Here is a 21,613-nt window from a genome sequence, read left to right on the forward strand (position 1 = left end):
GGCGGGGCTCGGCGGTGCCGGTGCCCGCGGTGCCGCTCGCTCCCGGGATGGAGCCCCATGAATGGACCGGCACCGAGAGCGCCCGCCTGGTCAGCCCGCGGGGCGGCCGCGCCGACGGCAGCCTGCGCCTCAAGAGGTACCGCCGGCACCGGCACCCATCACCGGCACCCATCGCCCCGCCTCCCATCACCGGCACCCATCGCCCCGGCACCCCCACCACCGCCAGCACAACTCCATCACCGGCGCCTACGGCACCGACGGCGCTCCCATCACCGACACCCCCATCGCCCCGGCACCTCCGACACTCCGGTGCACTTCCATCAGCACCGGCACTTCCACCAGCACCGGCGCACCACCGTCCCGACAGCCCCATTACCGGCGCTAGCACCTCCATCATCGGCACCCCCTTCACCCTGGCACCACCACCCGCGGCACCTCATCACCCCCCGGGGTCCCCGGCAATTCCTCGCACCGTCACCTCCATTATCTCCCGCATCTGCAGCCCTCGGTCCTCCCGCACCCGCGCTGCCGGCACCTGCTCGCCCATCATCGCTGGCACCTCCATCGCCCCCATCGCCCTCGGCTCCTCCGATACCCGCAAGCCCCCGGAGCGCCGCGCAGCTCCCACCCCCGGCACCGGCACCGGCACCGCCGGCACGTCCGTCCCCGCCCGCCCCCGTGCCTTCATCCATCCGAGCGGACACGGCACCTCCGCAGTCCCCGCGCCACCCTGACCGCCCGCCACTTGCACCGTCACCCCGCCACCGGCACGCTCGCCCCGCCACCGGCACCTCCGCTCAAGCGGAACCAGCCCCACGGTGCGCCAGCCTCGCTCCCCCCTCCGGTGTCCGTCCCGCACCTATCGGCGCCCAAACGTCTCCCACGCACACCGGTGCCATCCATCCATCACCCGCCCACAGCGGTACGGTTCATCCGTGAGCCCCCGTCCCGGTAGGCTGCCCGTCCCCGCTCCCGCACTGCTGCCCCACGCACCGGCACCTCGGCCCCCGCCGCCCCCTCCCCAGGCCCCGTCTCCCCACCGGTGGCACGTCCCGCAGCCTGGCGGCACCCATCGCCGCGGCACCCATCACCGGCACCCATCACCGGGACCCATCACCCTGCCGGCATCCCATCACCGGTACCCATCACCGGCATCCCATCACCGGCACCCATCACCGGTACCCATCACCGGCATCCCATCACCGGCACCCATGGCCCCGGCTCCCATCACCGGCACCCATGGCCCCGGCACCCATCACCGGCACCCATCACCCCGCCGGCATCCCATCACCGGCACCCATCGCCCCGGCTCCCATCACCGGCACCCATGGCCCCGGCACCCATCACCGGCATCCCACCACCGCCAGCACAACTCCATCACCGGCGCCTACGGCACCGACGGCGCTCCCATCACCGGCCCCCCCATCGCCCCGGCACCTCCGACACTCCGGTGCACTTCCATCAGCACCGGCACTTCCACCAGCACCGGCGCACCACCGTCCCGACAGCCCCATTACCGGCGCTAGCACCTCCATCATCGGCACCCCCTTCACCCTGGCACCACCACCCGCGGCACCTCATCACCCCCCGGGGTCCCCGGCAATTCCTCGCACCGTCACCTCCATTATCTCCCGCATCTGCAGCCCTCGGTCCTCCCGCACCCGCGCTGCCGGCACCTGCTCGCCCATCATCGCTGGCACCTCCATCGCCCCCATCGCCCTCGGCTCCTCCGATACCCGCAAGCCCCCGGAGCGCCGCGCAGCTCCCACCCCCGGCACCGGCACCGGCACCGCCGGCACGTCCGTCCCCGCCCGCCCCCGTGCCTTCATCCATCCGAGCGGACACGGCACCTCCGCAGTCCCCGCGCCACCCTGACCGCCCGCCACTTGCACCGTCACCCCGCCACCGGCACGCTCGCCCCGCCACCGGCACCTCCGCTCAAGCGGAACCAGCCCCACGGTGCGCCAGCCTCGCTCCCCCCTCCGGTGTCCGTCCCGCACCTATCGGCGCCCAAACGTCTCCCACGCACACCGGTGCCATCCATCCATCACCCGCCCACAGCGGTACGGTTCATCCGTGAGCCCCCGTCCCGGTGGGCTGCCCGTCCCCGCTCCCGCACTGCTGCCCCACGCACCGGGACCTCGGCCCCCGCCGCCCCTTCCCCAGGCCCCGTCTCCGCACCGGTGGCACGTCCCGCAGCCTGGCCCCGGGCGCAACACCTCGCTCCCACCCGCACCTCCCCACGGGTACCCGCGCCAGTCCCGTCTTCGGTTCCGGCGGGAGCCCCGGGCCACCGCCTCCTGCTGCTGCCGCCGGAACCGTGGCTGCTCGTCCAGCTGGGGGGTTCCGCCGGTGCCCCACCGACCGCCCGGCTGCATACCGGTGGGCGGCAGCAGGACCCTCGGGGGGTCTGGACAGCAGCCCCCCAGCCGGTGTCGCCGGCAGTGACCCCCGCCCCCAGTCTCTTCACAGGCTCTCGAGACCCCTCAGCACTGGCGGCCCCCCCGGCTCCAGATGCCCGCTGCCGCTGCAGCCCCCCGACCCCCAGCCCCGGGCAGGGCAGGCTCCAGGCCCGCCAGCAGCTGAGCGTCGCCTGCGCCGTCTGCTGCCTCTTCATGGTCGGGGAGGTGATAGGTAACAGCGGCTGGGCCGGGGTGGGGGGCTGCCGGCGGGGCGCGGGGTGCCAGCTGCTCTGTGCCCGCAGGTGGCTACCTGGCACACAGCCTGGCCATCATGACGGACGCAGCCCACCTGCTGACAGACGTGGGCAGCATGTCCGTCAGCCTCTTCTCCCTCTGGGTCTCCAACCGCCCACCCACCAAGAGCATGACCTTCGGCTGGCACCGCTCAGGTTAGCTGAGGGGCACGGCCCTGCGGGCTCCGGGGGACCCCCACGGCCGGGTTGGTGCTGATGGGTCTCACCCCACAGAGACGCTGGGTGCGCTGGCCTCTGTCCTCTCCATCTGGGTTGTGACCGCGGCCCTGGTCTATCTGGCAGCCGCCCGCATCATCAGCAACGACTACGAGATCGAGGCGCGAGCCATGCTGGCCACGTCCGCCTGCGCCGTCGGCGTCAATCTGGTGTACGTCCCACGTGTGCACCTGTGGTCCCTGCGCCCCATCAGCCTGAGTCCTGCCCCCTGTGCCCCTGGAACCCCAACTGTGCTCCCAGGTCACTTCATGTCCCTGTGCACCAGCCCTGTGTCCCCAGGCGCTGCAATCCCCACTTCCCTGTCCCCCGTGTGCTCAGGGCTTCCAGTCCACGTGCCTACATCCCCACACCCCACATTCCCTGGTCCCCCAAGTAGTGCCTCCCAAGCCCTGTCATGAGCCCCAGGACCAAAGCCCTGCCCTGTTCCTGCACACCTTCTGGCCCTGCTGCACCTCCAGCCCCACTCTTCCCACTGTCCCCAGACCCAGGTGTGACTGCCTGTGCCCCCTTTGCCTGAGCAGGGCCAGCAGGGCCCCCATGCCCTGTCACTGTGGCACTGAGCCAGCCCTGCTCTTTCCAGCATGGCCTACATCCTGCACCAGTCCCCTGCTGGCCACAGCCATGGCACAGGGGCCTACGAGCAGCTGGAGAGCTCTGTGGCCTGCCAGCCCAGCCGCAGCCCCCTGCCCGGCAGCACCAGTGTGCGGGCAGCCTTCGTGCACGTGGTGGGTGATCTGCTGCAGAGCGTCAGCGTCCTCGTGGCTGCCACCATCATCTACTTCAAGGTGCCCGGGCTGGACTGCCCCAGCGCTGCCCGTGGGAGCAGCTCTCCCAGTGCCACTCAGGTGCCACGTGGGCGCTGCCCCCAGCCTCACAGAGACCCCGCTCTCTGCAGCCCCAGTGCAAGATCGCAGACCCCATCAGCACCCTCTTCTTCTCGGTCTTCGTCCTTGGCTCCACCATCACGATCCTCAGAGACGTCTTCAGGGTCCTCATGGAAGGTGAGCAGTGAGTGAAAGGGGTGCGAGACCGCAGGTACAGGGTGGGTACAGGGTGGGTACAGGGGCTCCTGGAGCTTCATCTGCCACAGCACTTTGCCTCCCCTGTGCCTCCCCTGCCCCACCTGAATCCCCCCAGTTCCTCCTTGAGACCACAGGTACAGGGGGGGTACAGGGGCTCCTGGAGCTTCATCTGCCACAGCACTTTGCCCATGAGGCAGCTCGCCTCCCCTGTGCCTCCCCTGCCCCACCTGAATCCCCCCAGTTCCTCCTCTCCACCACAGCCAGGTGCACTGGCTCCAAGGTGAGGCCTGTCTCACCCCAAAGCCACCATGCCCAGCCTGGCTCCCCTGGGGAAGCCCCCAGCCCCGGTGGCTTGCCCTGGGAGCCCTCACCCAGGTGGGTGCTGTGTCTGGGGCCCAAGGGCGGGCCCGTGTGACCAGGTGGTGCTGGCAGGGACTCCGCGGGGCCTGGAGTTCGATGCGGTGAAGGAGGTGCTGCTGGGGGCCAGCGGCGTGCGGGGTGTCCACGAGCTGCACCTCTGGGCGCTGACGCTGAGCCACCCCGCCGTGTCGGTGCACGTGGCTGTGGGTGAGTGACCCGCACGGGGCACGGCTGGGTGCCAGGGGGGCCACTGGCCGTGCCAGGAACGAGCCCCTGCCCTGCTGCTCCCAGATGCCGGCGCTGACACCGAGATGGTGCTGCAGGAGGTCACTGCCCGGCTCCAGAGCAGGTTTGGCTTTGTCTCGTGCACAGTACAGGTGGAGCAGCACCAGGAGGAGTCAGCAGGCTGTCCCCACTGCCAGGACCCCCAAACCTGAGACCCCCACCTGCTGCTGTGTTGGGCCAGACGTGGCCCTGGCCCCAGCTCCTTGTGCCCTAGAGCAGGGCGGGAAGCCCCCAGCCCTGGTGGCTTGCCCTGGGAGCCCTCACCCAGGTGGGTGCTGTGTCTGGGGCCCAAGGGCGGGCCCGTGTGACCAGGTGGTGCTGGCAGGGACTCCGCGGGGCCTGGAGTTCGATGCGGTGAAGGAGGTGCTGCTGGGGGCCAGCGGCGTGCGGGGTGTCCACGAGCTGCACCTCTGGGCGCTGACGCTGAGCCACCCCGCCGTGTCGGTGCACGTGGCTGTGGGTGAGTGACCCGCACGGGGCACGGCTGGGTGCCATGGGGGGGCCACTGGCCGTGCCAGGAACGAGCCCCTGCCCTGCTGCTCCCAGATGCCGGCGCTGACACCGAGATGGTGCTGCAGGAGGTCACTGCCCGGCTCCAGAGCAGGTTTGGCTTTGTCTCGTGCACAGTACAGGTGGAGCAGCACCAGGAGGAGTCAGCAGGCTGTCCCCACTGCCAGGACCCCCAAACCTGAGACCCCCACCTGCTGCTGTGTTGGGCCAGACGTGGCCCTGGCCCCAGCTCCTTGTGCCCTAGAGCAGGGCAGTGCTTGAGATCCCATCCCCTCCTCTACCCACCCCTCTGCTGCGGAGCCCTGGGGTGGGACGGTGACTCCAGTGTGGTGTCCTGGGGGAATGGACACATGGCCTGGCCTGGCACAGGAGTTCCCTGGAATCTTCCCCTCCCTGCTGTGCCACAGCTCCTGAGGAGGCAGAATCCTGCCCCACCACCCGGTTCCCAGGGAGCCTGTCTGTCCTGGCAGGAAGGGACATGCCCCATGGGGGACCTCAGACCTGGCCTTGGCCCCAGCCCCCCATGCTGCTGCCTGGGCTCTGTCTGAATCCTCCTGTGCCTGGCCCTGACCCGTTCCCTCTGTTGAGTCGTGCCTGTGCCCCTGGTGTCCATCTGTCCATCTGTGCCAGCAGCGGTGCCAGCGCTGCCAATAAATGTGTTGGAGCAGCAGCAGCAGTGCAGCAGAGGGGCATGGGGAGGGAACCGGTGGAGCTGGGGGTGGGCCCCTAGAGCCAGAGCTACCAGCAATGCCCGCCCTGGTGCCAGTACCACCACAGCCATACAAAACCAACCACGTTTATTCTGCACAGCTGAACACGAGCTCAATGTGAGCAACTCCACAGCCCCCAGCCCCTTCCCTGCCCTCCGGCGCTCCGTGGGGATGGAGGCGACCACAAGCACAGCTCCACGCTGGTGGAGCCCACGGGGCTTCTGCAGGGCCACACCCACAGCTCAGCCCTGGACACGCCAGGTCCCACCACCCCTGCCCAGCTCAGAGCAAACAGTGCAGACAGACCCTTCCAGGCCCAGAGCACGAGGACGAGTGTCCCGAGCATCCCAGGGAACGGCTGGGAGCAGCTGTCCCTCCTGCAGCAGACGCCCATCAGGAAAGCAGCACTGAGGGCCCACAGCCCCACGCCAGCCCAGCTGGCCCCAGCCCCAAGCCCTGCCCAGGGTGAGCACATGGCAGCAGCGTGAGGGACTGACACCCCTACTCGGCTGGCAGCAGGGGGTGCTCAGGGGGGGCAGGGCTGCTGGGTGTGTCCCCATAGAGGATGCTGAAGCGGGCCTGGCACTCTGGGAGCAGCTGGTGGCCCACGCCGGAGGCCAGCCCTGCCAGGCAGTGCGCCCGCACAATGCCCGCCTGCCCGCCCGACACCAGCCATCCCTGCGAGTCCAGGTTAGGGCTGAAGCGCACCTGTGGGAGAGAGGAGCTCCTAAGGGACAGGGCTGGGGTGCTGGGACTCGGCCCAGAGCAGAGCAGAGCCATCTGAGCGCTGGGCTGGGGCTCGCACCGGCCCACTGACCTTGTGGAGGGCCTCCAGCTGCAGGCGGTCGAGGCTCAGCTCTGCCTTCAGCTCCTGCACGTGCATCCGGCGCATGGGCTCCCGGCTCGTGAAGTTCTGGAAGCTGCGCTGGAAAGCGGCGGCACCACCTTGGGCGGCGGGCCCGAGGCAGGAGCAGCGCAGGCACCATCACCTCAGCCCTGCCCGAGGCAAGGGGCTGCCCGACGCCCCAGCAGCGCCTCCCGGCCCTCCACCCCAGTGCCCAGCCACAGCCCCACGAGCCCTGGCTGCCCCCGTCCTCTCCTACCAGGTCCGTGTCCTGGAATCGGATGTAGCTCCTGGCGACCATCTCACTGTAGCGATGGGTCCTGGGCAGGGCCTGCTCGCTGCCCTCGGGCCCGTCAGGGCTGCAGGGCAGCAGGTCAGCTTTGTACACGGGCTGCGGGTGAGAGGCAGCTGAGGGCAGGGCTGACACAGATCCTGCTGCTCCTCTGCAGACAGGACCACCAGGCATGAGTGGGATGGGGGCCCAGGACACTTTTCCTACGGTCCCCCTGTCCCTGCTGGCCCTGTGTGCGGGGCTGGGTCCCCCGAGCGCGATGATCTCTTACAAATCTGCGGTCCGAGGAGCGCTTGATGTTGAGGGGGTTGACAGCCAGGTCAGGCAGCACCGCTGCCACCAGCTCACCGGTGATGTCACCCGCAGCTACTGTGTTCAACCAGTCCGAGCCAGAGATGCTCTGCAGGGACAGAGGGCTGGAGGGCACGGGGTTCCCACCACAAGCCCCAGCCCCAGCTGGGTCCGGCCTGGCCACTGGCACAGAGTGGCCCTGCACTGGCCCTTACCCACACGGTGCCCTTGCGAGGGGCCACAAAATAGGCCTTGAAGCCCAGGTACCCGGCGTCGATGTAGTGGATCCCACAGAGCCCGTACCTGTGGTGCAAGGCACAGAATGAGCCCTGGGATGCCTGACTCTGCCATTCCTGTCACCAGGAATGCGAGAGCCAGGCACAGCCCACCTCCCCACAGAACTGGCCCAGGGTGAGGGGGCTGTTCCTGCTCCAGCAGCATGTCGTAGAGTCCAGAGCAAGCAGAGGTAAGGCAGCTCCCAGAGGCCAAGAACCCACTGAGTTCCCAAACCCCTTCAGCAGCACTCCTGCTGCCATCCCCTGCCCCCCTGCCTCTGCCTCAGGCTGGCATGGCAGAGGGCATGTCACACTTTGCTGCTGTGCTGTGACACAAAACAAGCAGAGCCTGCCCTTGCTGTGGCACAGCTGGACAGTCCCAGGGAGGGGGAAGCCAGAGGGGCCCCTGGGAAGCTGGACCAGGCCCTGGCAGCAGGACTGGCCCCCAGCACTCACGGGGCATAGCAGTTGTCCTGGGCCACAGTGATGCCATTGTAGGGCAGCAGCCAGGCCACCTCGGTGCTCAGGAAGCGCTTGATGCTGTTGATGGGCTCGTAGAGCCGCCGCAGGTCCCAGAACTTGATCTTGCGATCGCTGCCCACCGTGACCAGGAAGTTGCTGAGCAGCAGGAGAAAGGCAGCACTGAGAGCCCAGCACAGAGCCGTGCCCTGGCCCACCACAGGGCCCAGGTGGCCCCAGTCTTACAGTGACCCAGCTGCCCTCAGCCTGGAAAGCCCAACCCAACCTCCCTGGTGCTGCAGAGGGCCAAGTGCCATTGGCACCACGGCCTCGCAACCCCTTCTTAACAAAAGGAGGAAGTTCCTCTCTCGGCAGCATCTGTGGCTGCTCCTGCCCTCACCTGTCAGCTTTGCACCACTCAATGCTCCGGACTGCCTGGTCATGGGCCAGAAAGCACCGGAAAGGGTAGAGCTTGAGGGAGGCGTCAGGCTGGTGCACGCACTGCAGCAGGGATTTGGTGAGCAGGTTCCACACTGCCACGGTGCCTGTGGAAAGACTTGTGCCCATCAGGCACTGCCAACGGCACAGGTGCTTCAGCGGGGGATCAGCAGCAGCACAGGCAGGGCCATGGGAACATGGTGGCCAGGCTGGAGCTGAGGCTCCAAGCAGACAGCATGGTGGCAGGTCCTGGCAGCATAGCACAGAGCTGTGGATCACTGCAAGCCTAGCAGAAAATTCCATCCAGGCAAGCTCAACAGATGTGGATAAGCACAGAGACACAGGCACAGACAAACAGTGACCAGCCTGGAGGTATGTCAGAACAACAACAGCCAGCCCAGAGAAGCCTTCCCCAGACCCAGGGCTGGGCAGAGGTGCCAGCACCAGCTGAGGCTGAGCAGTTGAGGCTCCAGTGCCTCTGCCAGGGTGAGGGCTGCTCCTGAGTGCTGCCACAGGGCACAGAAAGAGACTCACCATCATAAAACCCTGCTGCCAGGTGATGGTGGGGCTTGGAAGGCATCCAGGAGAGACTGAAGCACTGTCCACACTCGGATCCATTACCTGCCTGGATGGAGCCCACCTGAAGTGTGGCGATGCACTGTACCTGGGGGCCAAGGGAGAGCCCTGGGTCACAGCTCTGCACCAGCGCCATCCATGCCCCAAGGGCAGGATGCCTGGGGTGGGAGCACGACACTGCTCTGCCCCTCCAACACTCTGCAGGTGCCTGGGCTCCCCAGGGTCTGCCACCTGCACTGCTGGGGGCTCGCCGGGTGCCGGCCCTGCCAGGGATCACCACGGCAGGGAACACTGACCTTGCAGATAAGGTGCTTGTGGAGGGACCCATCTAGAAGAGAGCAGAAGGGGGTCAGGGCAGGCTTTGGCTGTCCTGGGAGCTCCCTGTCTGGAGCCTGGATTGCAGCTCCTCTCAGCCCTGGCCAGGGCTCCCAGTCCCTGTCCCGCCATTCCCCTGGAGCAGTGTCCCCAGCACAGCAGGAGCTGAAGCACAGGGAGGAGCAAACTGGTGGCAGCAGGACCCCCAGGAGCCAGGCCTGCCTGCGTGCTGGAGAAAGCAGCCCCTGAAACATGCCGCAGGCAGAGATGATGGGCTCCTGCCCCACCATGGCCGGCACCAAAGCTGAGGTGACACGGTGACACACAGGGGTCACACCTGACTCTGACCACTCCAGGGAGGCAGAGCAGCTGTGCAGGATATCTGCTCCATGGCTGACAGGACTGAGCAGCCAGGCAGCACTCCTGGGGAGGGCAGGCTGCAGAGACCCCACACCCAACAGCTCAGGGCAGGAAACCCACAGGACCACCACGCACCAGCTCTGTCTACGAGAGAATCTGCCCCCTCAACAAGAGTGCTGTGGGGACCTGTCCCACACCCATCAGGCCTGGGGTCCCTGACCCCCAGTGTGGGGCTGTCCTCCAGCACAGTCAGCACCAGACAGGCACGTCACAGCCTGGAGCCTGGCAGCCGTGGGGGCAGACATGGAGGAGCTGTGCATCTTCCTTGGCACAGCAGTGGCAGCCAGGATGCAGCAGGGAGACCAGCGCCAGCTCTGCCAGGCAGAACAGAGGACTGCGGGTCCCCAGTGCCCCAGGCTGTGCCAGCACAGCCCCCCCAGTCTGGGACCCCGAAAGCCTGTCAGCACAGCCTGGCAGCGATGCTGTGGCTGCACGGCAGCGCTGCAGCCCAGCCCTGAGGCACGGGCACCGTGCGTGCAGCCGCACCAATGCTGGGCTCCAGGCTCCGGCAGCGGCTGGGGGGGCTCGTCCCACGTGCCGGGGGGGCTGCGGCAGCGCAGGCACAGCCAGCACGGGGGGGCACGGGGAGCCTTTCCCCGCCGCCCGCGGGGGAGTGCTGCCTGCCGGCCACGGCTGAGCGCCCACCGCCAGCACGCGCCGGCCATCAATCCCGCCGGCTCGGCACTCTCATTACAGGCACCATTAGCCCGAGCCGGCCCTGCACTCCCTGTCCTGTGCTAACACACGGCTCGGCCAGGCTGCAGCGAGCAGCTCTGGCAGCAGGGAGATGGGGAATGGCTGGGCACACTCTTTGTGGCTGCACCACCCTGCACCCTGCTGTGGCCACAGTGACGCTGCTGAGAGCCCCCTCCCAGTGCCCAGCCCCCGGGGGCTGCCCGGGAGCTACATCCCTGCCAGGCTGCTGCAGTGCCCCCGAGACACAACCAAAGCAGCACTCTGCATGTGGGCTCCTCTCACACAGGTAAGGCTGCAGCTCTTCTCCACTGCAGTTCCACACTGGAATTGTGGAAGCCATTGGAAGCAAGGCTTTGGCACTGGGGCTTGGATCTCTGGGCACAATGGTACTCAAAGCAGGTTCCCAACACCAAAAAGCAGCCTGGGATCCCACACTATACACCTGTGGCAGATGCCAGGCTGGGGGCAGCAGGGTCCCAATCTCGGGGCTCAGGTGGGCTCACTTCCCCACCACACAGCTCCCAGGCTGGGGCACAGCCCTGCTGCCAGATCCCCAGCACAGCAGGCTCCCATGGACAGAGGAGCCCAGCCCGGGGCTTGCAGTCCCACCCTGGCACAGGTGGAGGAGGGCCAGGATGCCCCTGCTCAGCAGTGTGGCTCTTCCTACCTTTTACCTGGGTTGTCTTGGCGTGGTGCAGGGCCTCAGGGTGCGGCAGGGCATACACCACCACCCTGCCGTCTGAGAAGGCAGCAGCCAGCAGGCCCAGCCGGCTCATCTGTGGGTGCTGGGGATGGACAGATGGGCTCACACATGGGGTCACCTCCCAGGACCCCCGGGGAACCTGGGGCAGCCCCCAAGCAGCACTCACCATCCGGGCTGCAGTGGGTGGCTCCCAGGCACCACTGGGGCAGAACTTCATGTCCCACACACAGCCGTAGTCAGCAGCGATGGCATAGGCCAGCCTGGCTTTGTTGGGAGAGCTGTGGGCATGAGTTTGGCCATGAGTAACATGGCAGCTGGTGCCCAGAAGCTCCTACACACTCCAGTGTACACCACTAGCAGAGCTGGCCACCAGCACAACCCCCTCAGGTTCAGGCTGAGGCTGGTGGCTCTGGGAGAGGACAAGCCTCACCACCCACACAGCCATGGAGGGACACACGATCAAGGCAGGCCCCAGCCCCAGGCCTGGCCACTCACCCCTGCTCCGTCTGCAGCGTGCCCAGGTCCCAGAGCTGCAGGAGGGCAGGGCCTGAGTGAAGCCCAGACACACTGTGCGTCTCCTCCATGCTCCTGTGGCAGGACACGGCCACGTACTGCGGGGCTGCGGAGCCCTCTGGGGTTGGGCACCACGCCATCGCCCACACCGGGCCGCCCACGAAGAACGAGACATCCAGGCGCTCTGGGTGGGGCTGCAGAGAGCTGAACCTGTGGGTGGGAGTGGGGTGAAGGCTTCTGCAGAGCTGGGCCAGGGGCTGGTGGGACCCCAGGGCACGGCACGGGCCGGCTGCCCAACCCAGGGTGCAGCCCTGGGGTAACCCCTGGTCCCAGACAGGCCTGGGGACACCCTGACAGCCACTGCCACCCCAGGTGGGGGACAGCCTGCCAGGCAACAAGCAGCCTGCTGGCCCGAGGACACCCCATGACACACCTGTTTAACCTGTACAAGGCACCATCGTCCTGGATGCCCTCACGCTGGACGGAGAAGAGCGGGGACTTCTCCTCTGCTGGCAGGTACGGGGCAGCCTCGCTGTGCAGGCACAAGTGAGAGGAGGTCTCCCACCCCTCACCCAATCACCCCAGCACAGCCCCCTGCCCCCACACAGGCCCTGCTGCTGGCCATGTTGCTCCACAGCCACATCCAAGAGACCCCCAAAGCCCACAGCACACACACAGAGGGGTGTGGGAGCACAGGCCACCCATCCTCTTGCTCACCCCAGCCACTGCTGGGACCTGCCCCACTTCTCCTTTGGCCCTGCTCCCAGGGTACCTGTCAGAGAGACACGTCCACCTGTGTGCCACTGGGATCCAGTCGGGGAACTCCCACTGCGAGTGCTTCTGCTCCCGCCTGCAGTGCATGCCAGACCTCAGCCACGGCCCTGCACCTGCCACGTCCAGCACCCCTCCTCACAGCCCCTCCCCAGGCACGAGCAGCACCCCTGCCTGCACGCTGTGGCACGGCCCCTGCCCTTGGCAGCCCTCCCGACCCAGCTGTGCCCCACCCCAGCAGAATACTGACATTCCTGAGGCTCGTGCTCCTTCACCCTTGCATCTGTGCCACTGGTGACACCAGGACACACCCGCTGCTCCCTGTAGCCCCCCTGAGCCTCAGACACCCCGAGTTTCCACTCACAGGCTGCAGGTAAGGCTGGAGCTCTTCTCCACTGGGGCCATGATGGAGTTGTGGAAGCCGTTGGGGGCGAGGCCTCGGCACTGGGGCTTGGATCTCTGGGCACAAGAGCAGACTCAGAGCAAGCCCTGAGCCCTGGGGGACCACCTGTCCCAAAGGGAACCACCACAGCCCCCGAGAACAGAGCTCTCCCCAGCCACTGCCAGCATGCCACACTGGGCTGAAGACACACAGCCCCCCCGTGGGAGCTCCCAGGAGGCCAGGACCCCCTCAGGAGCTGCCTCCACCTCCCCCTGCTCCCTCTCCCAGAGCACCTGTCCCTGCTCCCGTCCCCACTGGCCCTCACCCGGGGCTGCCACTGGCCTTGTGCCTCCCCCGTGTGCCACCCCGTCGCAGCTGCCCTGCCCTGGCAGCAGGGGCCCTGTGGGACAGCAGGGCCACCTGGAGCTGTGGGTGCTGGGACACAGGCGAGCAGGGGCCCAGGCAGAGCCCCAGTGCCTGTCCTCACCCCCGTGGCTGCCGTCCTCCCGCCGTGCCCTCGGGGTGCCTCCAGCTCTGGCTCCGACGCCTCGCTGAGCAGCGTGTCGCTGCCCTCCTCCTCCTCCTCCTCTGCCTGCAGCACCTCCTGCGAGGGCACGAAGTCAGCGTCTCGTGCGGGGTCGTCGCTGTCCGCGTCCTCCTCCCTCCTCCTCCTCCGGCGCTTCCTCTGGCTGGGCTCGGGCGCGCCCTTGGCGGGAGCAGGGGGCTGGCAGGCGGGCATCAGCTCCTCCGCCAGCTCCTGCAGGTACAGCAGAGCCCTGCAACACCAGGGCAGCGCCTGCAGGTAAGCAGCAGCACGGCACAGGGTGGCCAGCCCTGCCTCCCTGCCTCCCTCCAGGCCGTGCTCTGGGCAATGAACCCGCTCCAGCTGTGCCTGAGCACACAGCCTCCCCCGCCCTGAACTCCCTGGAGCTCGCCCTGCTACCACCAACAAGCTCCTCCTGCTCTGTCAGGAACCAAGGAAATTCCTCCTGCCACAGGCAGCTGCTGCGCCCTGCCAGGGGCTCCTGGATCCAAACACATTCCCTAAAGTGGGAAAGGATTGGTCTGTCAGGCATCAGTACATCCCACCAACAGGGGACAAAGTCCTACAGGACAGACACTGAGACCCTCTGGGGAGACGGATCCTTGAATCATGGAATGGTTTGGGACTCTAAAGCTCACCCAGTTCCAAACCCGTGCCAAAGGCAGGGACACCTCCCACTAGACCAGGCTGTCCAAGGCCCATCCAACCTGGCCTGGCACACTCCCAGGGATGGGGCAGCCACAGCTCCTCTGGGCACCCTGTGCCAGGGCCTCAGCACCCTCACAGGGAAGGATTTCTTCCCTAACTCTCACAGTGGAAAGCCATTCCCCTGCGTCCTGTCCCTACAGGCCCTTGTCCAAAGGCCCTCTCCTCTTGCTTTGGGCACCGTAAGAGGCTCTAGGGTCTCCCTGGAGCCTTTTCTTGTGCAGGCTGAACACTCCCAGCCCTCTCACGTGTCTCTGGAGCACAGGTCCCCGGCCCCAATGGCCACCATCACTTACACTTTGGCCGCCCTCCTCTTGGGCCGCCCGCCCCGCGGGGTCTCCGCGCCGTCCCGCTCCTCGCCGCTGCCCAGCCCCTTTTCCACGCGGATGGGCTCCGGGGCCCGGGACAGCTCCACCAGCAGCACCTCGGCCTTGCCCTTCCTGCCTCGCCGCCCGGCAGCCCGCGGCGCCGCCACTGCCCCGTTGGCGCTGCCCTCCGCCGCGCCGTCGGGACAGGCTCGGGGCCGCCCCGGTTTCCCCGGGGCTTTCGCAGCTTCTGCTCCATGCTCACAGCGCAGACCTGCCGCCGGCTGCTCCTCCCCTGCCCCAAAACACCGCAATTAGCGCCGGGGCGCGGCAAGGCCCCTTGGCACCACTCGGCGTCCCGCAGCACCGCGTACGGCGGCACCAGCTCGCACCCCGGGGAGCGCCCCCGCCTCGCTGCGTCCACCCCCGGTACATACGGAGCGCTCTCTGTTCACCCTCCCGCTCCCCACTACGGCTCCGGCTCCGCCCGGCAGAACGCGATCGTCGTCCCGGCCGCTCCCGGCCGCTCCGCTCCCGGCACGGCGGCCCGCGGGCGGCGCTCGACGCCATCGGGGGCTCCCAGAGCCGCCGCCCCGGTGCGGGCCGCGCCGCCAGCACCGAACCGGAACCGGGGATGGCCAAACCGATGACGTTACAAGGACGCGACGGGTGTGGGGTGGGCCGGGGCATGAGCCAGCCCTAACGAGGCGTGTCCATGCAAATGAGATTCCGCCGCGCGGCATGCCGGGGCCGGTGCCGCGCCGAGCCCGCGCTGCCCTGGCGCGTCCGCGGGCTTGGCGCGGGCCGGGCCGTGCGGGCCGCGGGTGTGCTGACCCCTGCGATTTCCCCAAATGCGGGAAACTCGACTGCATAATTTGTGGTAGTGGGGGACTGCGTTCGCGCTCTCCCCTGGTCTCGTGGTCCAACAACAGATCTGAGCTGTACTGGGTTGTATAGAGGGAAGTTACTCTCTCAGTGCAGGGGTTCTGTTCCCTGCAGAGCCTGACGCGTGCCCGCAGCGCTGGCGGTCTCTGCTCGCCGCGATGGTGACACGGCAGTGCGCACCCCGGCCCTGCACCGAGGACGGGGCGAGGCACACGGGAGCCGTGGCATCTCGGACCGCGGGTGTAGGAGGGCTCGCGAGGGGTCTGGGATTCTCCGGCAGGACGGGAAAGCAGCGAGGGCAGTCCGCTCGTGCTCCCGGTGCGCAGTGCGAGGCTAGCCGTGGGTCCAGGGGCATCCCAGGGAGCTCTCCCAACAGGCCGTGCCGGAGAGACATATCGCCGTTCTCTGCAGGAATGGGCCAGCAGATCCCTAAAGGGATCTGCCTATGGAGTGCTGCCATCGAGGCCGGGATGATCCTGGCCTGTCCCATGCCGTGTCCGCAGGAGCAGGGAAACACCCCGTGAAAGGGGTCCTCGCCAGGAGTGGGGGGCACAGATGGTCTCGCTCGCTGAGCCCTGCCCGGGTCACACCCGGCCGAGTCCGGAAGTTCAGCCGGACTTGGAGTGGGAATTTGACGCACCCCGAGTTGGACGAAGTCTCTGCCCCTGTCCGTCCCTCCTGCAAGGTCGGAGGACTGGCCAGGACGCTAACCCGAGTCTTGCCGTCCCACCGAGCACACAGTGGGGCTGCAGGCTCTCCTGGACCCGCGGGCCGGAGCCTGAGAGGCGAGGCTGGGCTTCTGCACAGATGGAGATGGGGCAGGGACTGGGCGCCGAGGCCCCGTGGAGTCGGGCTCGCAACACTGCTGCTGCGTCTGGAATTGGGAATACCAACAAACAACGTGTGCACACTACCTGTACCTAACCCTGACTACAACTCCCCCGCCAACACTGAAACCAGGGACAGCGTGAATATCCTCTCCCCTACTATAAATTACGCAGTCACGCTCGGTGATGTCGCACGGGCCAGCACGCCCGGAGTGCAGGGACCTGCCGGTATTAGTTCGTTCCCTGCGCTGTGAGCCCGCAGCTCCCGCACGGCCCGGCCCGCACACGAGGGCAGCGGGGTCTCTGCGCCGGCTGCGTCCCGTCATGCCGCGCGGCGAAGCCTAATTTGCATAGACACGCCCCGCGAGGAGTTCTCTGAGCCCCAGCCGCTGCCAGAACATCAGTGCGATTTGCATGGCCCCGCCCCCGGCGGCAGGCCCCGCCCCCGGCGGTTCGGGAGCCGCGCCGGTGCCGGTGCCGGTGGCGGTGCCGCCCGGGCCGTGGGGCACCGCCGGTCCCCTTTTCCCTACCCCGGGCACCGGGAAAGGTGCCAGCGGCCAGGGCCAGAGCGACCCGCGCTCTCCCACACCAGCAGCACAGCCCGAGTGCCACCAAATCTCCGAGGAGGGTAAGCCAGGGGCCATCACCACACCGTCATCGTTTCCCCAGAGGAGGGGCCTAGGGACAGGGAAGACCCGTCTATGCTGCAGCATGGAGTGGGAGGAGAGCCCCCAAGGAAGGTGCAGAGCTGTGCCAGCGGTGACATGGATGGCACGGGTGCCAGGGCTCTGCCACACCACAGATGGCACACACAGAGTACTGGGGCCTGGTTTATTAGTGTCCATGCAGCTGCTCTGACTACTGATCCACATTCTTAACGCGCAGGACCACAGGCACTGAGGTGCAGGGGATCATGCCCAAGTCTGTGATGACCAAATCCACCAGGTCTGGGGGCGTCACATCGTAGACCAGGTTAAGAAGGCGTAGGGACTTGTTCTCTGCCCAGCCCCCAAGCTGGGCCTGGCCCTTCCGGAGCACAATCAGGTCATCAGGGTCATCTGCAGAGTGGAGAAGCAATCAGGACCGGGAGAGGGACAGTAGCTCTCCATCCCGCCCCTGGAGCAGCACACACCACCACTGCCTGCCACATGCCCCTGCCTGCAAGTGACCCCTTGCCCAGGAAGAGGGATGGCAGGGCTGAGCAGCTGTCACGGTCCACAGCAGGGACTGGGAGAGAAGGTCCCAGGTGGGAGGAGAGGGACAGAAGCCGTACCCAGCTCGTTGGAGACAAAAGAATCCGTCTGCACCCGCTCGCAGAACTTGTAGGTCTCGCAGCAGACCAGGACGGGCACGTTGTAGGCCTTGGAGACCAGCGCGATCTGCGAGGTGCCCACGCGGGACATGACCGAGCCATTGGCCAGCAGCGCGTGGGCTCCCAGCAGCACTTTGGACACCTGTCGGGGCAGCACGGGCTGTGTAAGCACCTTTGGTCCCGGCGCAGCCTCCCCGGCCCGTGGCGCAGCCCTCACCTCGGGCAGCACGTAGGAGATGGCGTTGATCATGACGTAGGTGCAGTGGATGCCGCGGCGGACCAGGCGGCGCAGCGTCTCGCGGCCCTCCAGGCGCGGCCGGCTGTCCACCACGACCACGCGGAACGCGCGGCCCTTCTTGGCGTGGGCGTCGCACAGCGTCCGGTTCACCAGGGAGGAGCTGCGGGGCGCCCGTCAGGAGCTGCCTCCCACCAGGGCAGGCTCCCAGCTGGCCACGACACCACCCTGATCCTTGTGAGTGCTGCCCTTCCCGAGCCCTCCTGCCTCGACGCCTCCCAGGGCACGTCTCCCTGTCTTTGCACAAGGAAGCACCCTGGGAAAGGTGATGTCTCAGCCCTCCCTGGAAGCAGCACTCACCTGTTGCAGCCTGAATTGCTGCTAGTACAGTCCAAGGTAAAGAAGCAAAAAAGGCCTTTGCTTAACAACCTCCCTGTCTGTGACCAGCACAAGGGACTCTGCTGCTCCACACCCTCTCACGACACTCCCAGCCTGCGTTGGCCTCCTGCCCCTGCTCCTTGCTGTGCCCAGCATACATAGCATACCTGGACTCTTGCTGCAGCAATCTCTGGTTCTTTTCCCCACCTCTACTTCTTGGGATGCATACTTCCGTTTATTTGCTTCCCGACATTTGGCTGTGTTGCAGTTTGTTTGAAATCCAGTGAACAACCCTGGCTGCTCTGTAAGTGCCCTGGGTGGAGGGAGCTGTGGCTCTGGGGTTCTTGGAATCCAACTTCATACCAGGTAAGACAGTGCTGAGCCCTGTGCAGGACCATCACAGCCTCACCTCCCATGCTGTTCCATCCCCTCTCCTACCCGCCGGCTCAGCTGCCTGTGCTCTGTGCTCACCATCCATACACCAGTATCACGTCGTGGTCATTGATCTTCTCAAAGGCAGACCTTGAGATGGCCTCAGCTGCCAGGACAATCTTCTCTCGCAGGTATTTGTCGATCACGTCCTGGAGCTTCTCCTTTGCCTGGGGAGAGACATCACACACACCTTTCTTGCTCTCAGCAGCTCCCTGATTTGAGCCAGGTGGGGATCGGGCTCTTCCCCCCAGTAACAAGTTTTCAATTCCACTGCAGCACTGTTCTGTGTCTACATCCCATCCCTGCTCAGCTCCTTCGCCCAGGGCCTGGAGCCTGCCACTGAGCAAGGCCACTCACCTCATCCTCTCTCAGGGTGTCTGGCAGGCATGAAATCTCCTTCTTGAGGAATTTGATGGCATTGCCCATGCTGGCTGAGAGAGGCCGGCACTGGTTCAGGAAACTAAGGAAGAAATGGGCTTAGCTCCAAAGCAGCCTGGAGGGCCAAGACAGGGAGAGGGAGGGTGGGCAGGAAGGCAGAAGCCTAGGAAAGTCAGCCAAAGTTTGGGGGGACACCAACCCCCAGAGATGTGAACAATGTACCACACTCTGTGGAGCTTTGGTCCCTCTGCTCTGGCACTGGGAGCCCTCACCTGATGTGTGGCTTCAGCTTGGCCACCAAGTCCCGTGAGAGCTCCTCATTGGGGGGAGTGGAGTAATCCCGGATCAGCTGAGACAAGGAGAAAGGGAGTATGATCTCAGGGCTGCAGTCGGGGCTCGCATGTCCTGCACAGCCTGACACGCTGCCTGGAGGGGCAAAGGGTGCTCCAGGGACTCAAACCAGCAGGGACAGCGCCAGAAAAGGACCCTGCCGTGGCACGAGCCAAAGGAAGAGGCTGAGGATGACTGAGCACAGATACAGCCCCGCCAGTCAGGGCACAGGAACACACACCTGCAGGCAGCACGGCGTCCCTGCAGCCAGGCAGCTGCTCAGGTACCTGTTTGAAGACTTCGAGCAGCGCGATGCATCGGGCGTTGGAGCCGTTGATGATGCCCTGGGAGTACTGGAGGCCGAGGCGCACCACTGCTGGGTGGATCACTGTGGAGGGGATGCTGCAGGGACCAGTGCAGGGAGCTGTCAGCACCTCTGCAGCCCAGAACACGCAACCCATTTATGAGCCCCAGCCCAACAACCCAAGGGACGGCCCAGAAAGGGGCTGGCAGTAACCTGAGGAGCCAGGCTCACCCCACAGCCCCTTCTCCTGTGGCCCTGCACTCTCTCCATAGGAAAGATATTGGGCTTCCCCTACTGCCACTCCTCAAAGCAAGCGAAACGCCCCCCACCACTCCACTGGGTGTATCCCACATGCAGAATTATGACACTCCTCCTCCAGAGCCATTCTGCAGCCAGGCCAGCCAAAGCAGAGCCTTGGGCTGGGGAGGCCCTGTACCTCATCTGCTGCGTCAGTGGCTTTTTCCGGCTGTACTGGTGGAGGTGGGAGAACAGGTTGACCTTGGTGCCATAGTCCTGCCTCAGAGGTACCTGCAGCCAAGTGTTGTGATGGCTCACCCAGAGCTCTGCTCATTCCAGGGCCCCAGTCACACCCAGCACTTGCTCAGGGCACGCAAAGTTCCCCTCTGCCCTTCAGAGAGCAGGCCCTGGTCCCACCATGTGCCCCCCCAGGCCCCCTGCAGCACAGCTGCCCCAGGTGTGCAGCCTGTCACCCAGTACCTGCTGCCTCTCCAGCTTCTTGGCCAGTTTCCTCTGGGCAGCAGGGTCATCCACCTGTACATGCTCTGGCAGCCGCTTCACCACTGCAAGGACAGCTGGGATGAGGCCAAGCTGCTTTGGTGCACCTCCAAATTCAGAAGAGGCAGGGCAGCACCCAGGGAAAGGCAGAACCCAGAGCACGGATGGATCACATGGGCATTCTCTGCCTGTGCCCACACCAGACCCTCCCATCCTGCTCACCACCCTCTGCACCCCGTGGTGCTGACAGCCTTACTGGACTGGGGCTCGGTGGGGCTCTGCCGGGGCTTGGCCGTCGTGGCTGCCTGGCTCAGCTCTGCCTTCCTGGCCTGCTTCTGGGCCCGCTCAGCCTCCTGCTTAGCCCGGCGCTCCGCTCGCAGCTCCGCTTTGCTCTTGCCCCCCGCGGGTTTCTCGCCGTCACCGGGGCCATCAGCCGAGGCAGGGGGGGCCGTGGGCTGAGCAGCTGCTGTGGGGAGGAAGGGGAGTCTGTGCCCAGTCTCGCCGGGAGATGTAGCCCAGTGCGAGGGGCAGCCCGCGGCAGGGAGAGCCCTCTGTGCCCTCACGGGGCTGCACGCCCTGGGCACCGCGCAGCCGACACCGCACCGGGGGCAGCCCCGCGCTCCCGCGGGCAGCGGACGGGACTCTCTGTACTGCAGCCCCCGGCAACGCGGCTGTGCGAGGGCCCGGACCGGGGCACGGCTACACCCAGGGGTCCCGCTGGAAGACACGGCCGGCTCCGGGCGTTGCCGGCCCGGGACACCCGCGGGCCCGGCCCGGCGCTGCCGCTCGGGGCTCTGCGGGGACGGCGGCGCTCACCCCGCGGCTGCCCCGCCTCGGGGGGCGCACCCAGCTCCGCGGGCTCGGCCGACGGCGCCTTCTCGCTCCTCTTCTTCTTCTTCTGCTGCTTCTTCTCCTTCCGCAGCTGCAGCTTCTCCTCCCGGGAGAGCTCCGGGGCCTGTGAGCACACACCGTCAGGCGGCCCGGACCCCGCTCCCCGCCCCGGCCTCACTCCAGCGCCGGCATCACACCAGCCCCGGCCTCACTCCAGCCCCGGCCCCGCTCACCTGCGGTCCCGCCGGCACCGGCGCAGCTCCCTCGGGGTTCCCACCTAGAATGACGGGAGCGTGAGCGCGGCCGGGTCCCCGTGTCCCGGTCGCGGTCCCCGTGTCCCGGTCGCGGTCCCCGTGTCCCGGCCCGCACTCACCCTCCCGCTCCGCCATGGCCCGCGCGCCGCCCTCAGCGCCCCCTGCCGGCCGGCGGCTCCACGTCACCCGCGGACGGCCGCTCCTCTCCGCGACGCGATGACGTCACCCCCGGTGCGGGGCCGGTCCGTTCCCGGGGGTCGCTCCCGGGCCCCGCCCCCCCGGTCCCCGGTCCCGGCCCACCCCGGCACTCGCTGCGGGCGCGCCTGCAGCCCCGGCGCGGCGGGGGCGCTCGGGGCGGGGCGGG

General features: G+C 67.0%; 2 protein-coding genes and 1 non-coding gene across 6 annotated transcripts; 1 reads left to right on the forward strand and 2 right to left on the reverse strand.

Annotated features, from left to right (window-relative positions):
- Positions 1–5,905: 5,905 nt before the first annotated feature.
- Positions 5,906–14,971, reverse strand: GTF3C2 (general transcription factor IIIC subunit 2). Of its 3 annotated transcripts, XM_041405256.1 has the most exons (18): positions 14,786–14,971; positions 14,340–14,643; positions 13,282–13,570; positions 12,777–12,871; positions 12,414–12,491; positions 12,075–12,173; positions 11,624–11,851; positions 11,295–11,406; positions 11,093–11,210; positions 9,291–9,322; positions 8,953–9,082; positions 8,381–8,525; positions 7,978–8,139; positions 7,462–7,549; positions 7,227–7,355; positions 6,923–7,054; positions 6,637–6,744; positions 5,906–6,527 (listed from the first exon to the last, which is right to left on the reverse strand). In XM_041405256.1, the coding sequence occupies exons 1-18, from the start codon at positions 14,916–14,918 to the stop codon at positions 6,321–6,323; spliced, it is 2,589 nt and encodes an 862-aa protein (XP_041261190.1). In that variant the 5' UTR covers positions 14,919–14,971; the 3' UTR covers positions 5,906–6,320. The 3 variants fall into 3 exon arrangements, with proteins under 3 accessions (XP_041261190.1, XP_041261191.1, XP_041261192.1); XM_041405257.1 differs by lacking the exon at positions 9,291–9,322 and having other exon boundaries at positions 11,100–11,210; XM_041405258.1 differs by lacking the exons at positions 9,291–9,322; positions 11,093–11,210 and having other exon boundaries at positions 5,907–6,527.
- Positions 14,972–15,117: 146 nt separating this feature from the next.
- LOC121336265 lies at positions 15,118–15,260 on the forward strand. Its single transcript, XR_005952718.1, has one exon. It is a non-coding gene; the product is annotated as a U1 spliceosomal RNA (small nuclear RNA).
- A 1,617-nt stretch (positions 15,261–16,877) lies between these two features.
- On the reverse strand, positions 16,878–21,557 carry EIF2B4 (eukaryotic translation initiation factor 2B subunit delta). 2 transcript variants are annotated; one of them, XM_041405263.1, is made up of 13 exons: positions 21,369–21,557; positions 21,229–21,272; positions 20,981–21,119; positions 20,421–20,627; positions 20,147–20,229; positions 19,866–19,957; positions 19,413–19,527; positions 19,068–19,144; positions 18,775–18,877; positions 18,457–18,584; positions 17,590–17,770; positions 17,334–17,514; positions 16,878–17,118 (listed from the first exon to the last, which is right to left on the reverse strand). In XM_041405263.1, exons 1-13 carry the CDS (start codon positions 21,382–21,384, stop codon positions 16,919–16,921), a joined length of 1,566 nt encoding a protein of 521 aa, XP_041261197.1. In that variant the 5' UTR covers positions 21,385–21,557; the 3' UTR covers positions 16,878–16,918. The 2 variants fall into 2 exon arrangements, with proteins under 2 accessions (XP_041261197.1, XP_041261196.1); XM_041405262.1 differs by having other exon boundaries at positions 20,421–20,630; positions 21,369–21,556.
- Between the last annotated feature and the right edge of the window lie 56 nt (positions 21,558–21,613).

Source organism: Onychostruthus taczanowskii, unplaced genomic scaffold (genome assembly GCF_017590055.1).
Source record: "Onychostruthus taczanowskii isolate IOZ18803 unplaced genomic scaffold, ASM1759005v1 scaffold227, whole genome shotgun sequence".
NCBI lineage: Eukaryota > Metazoa > Chordata > Aves > Passeriformes > Passeridae > Onychostruthus > Onychostruthus taczanowskii.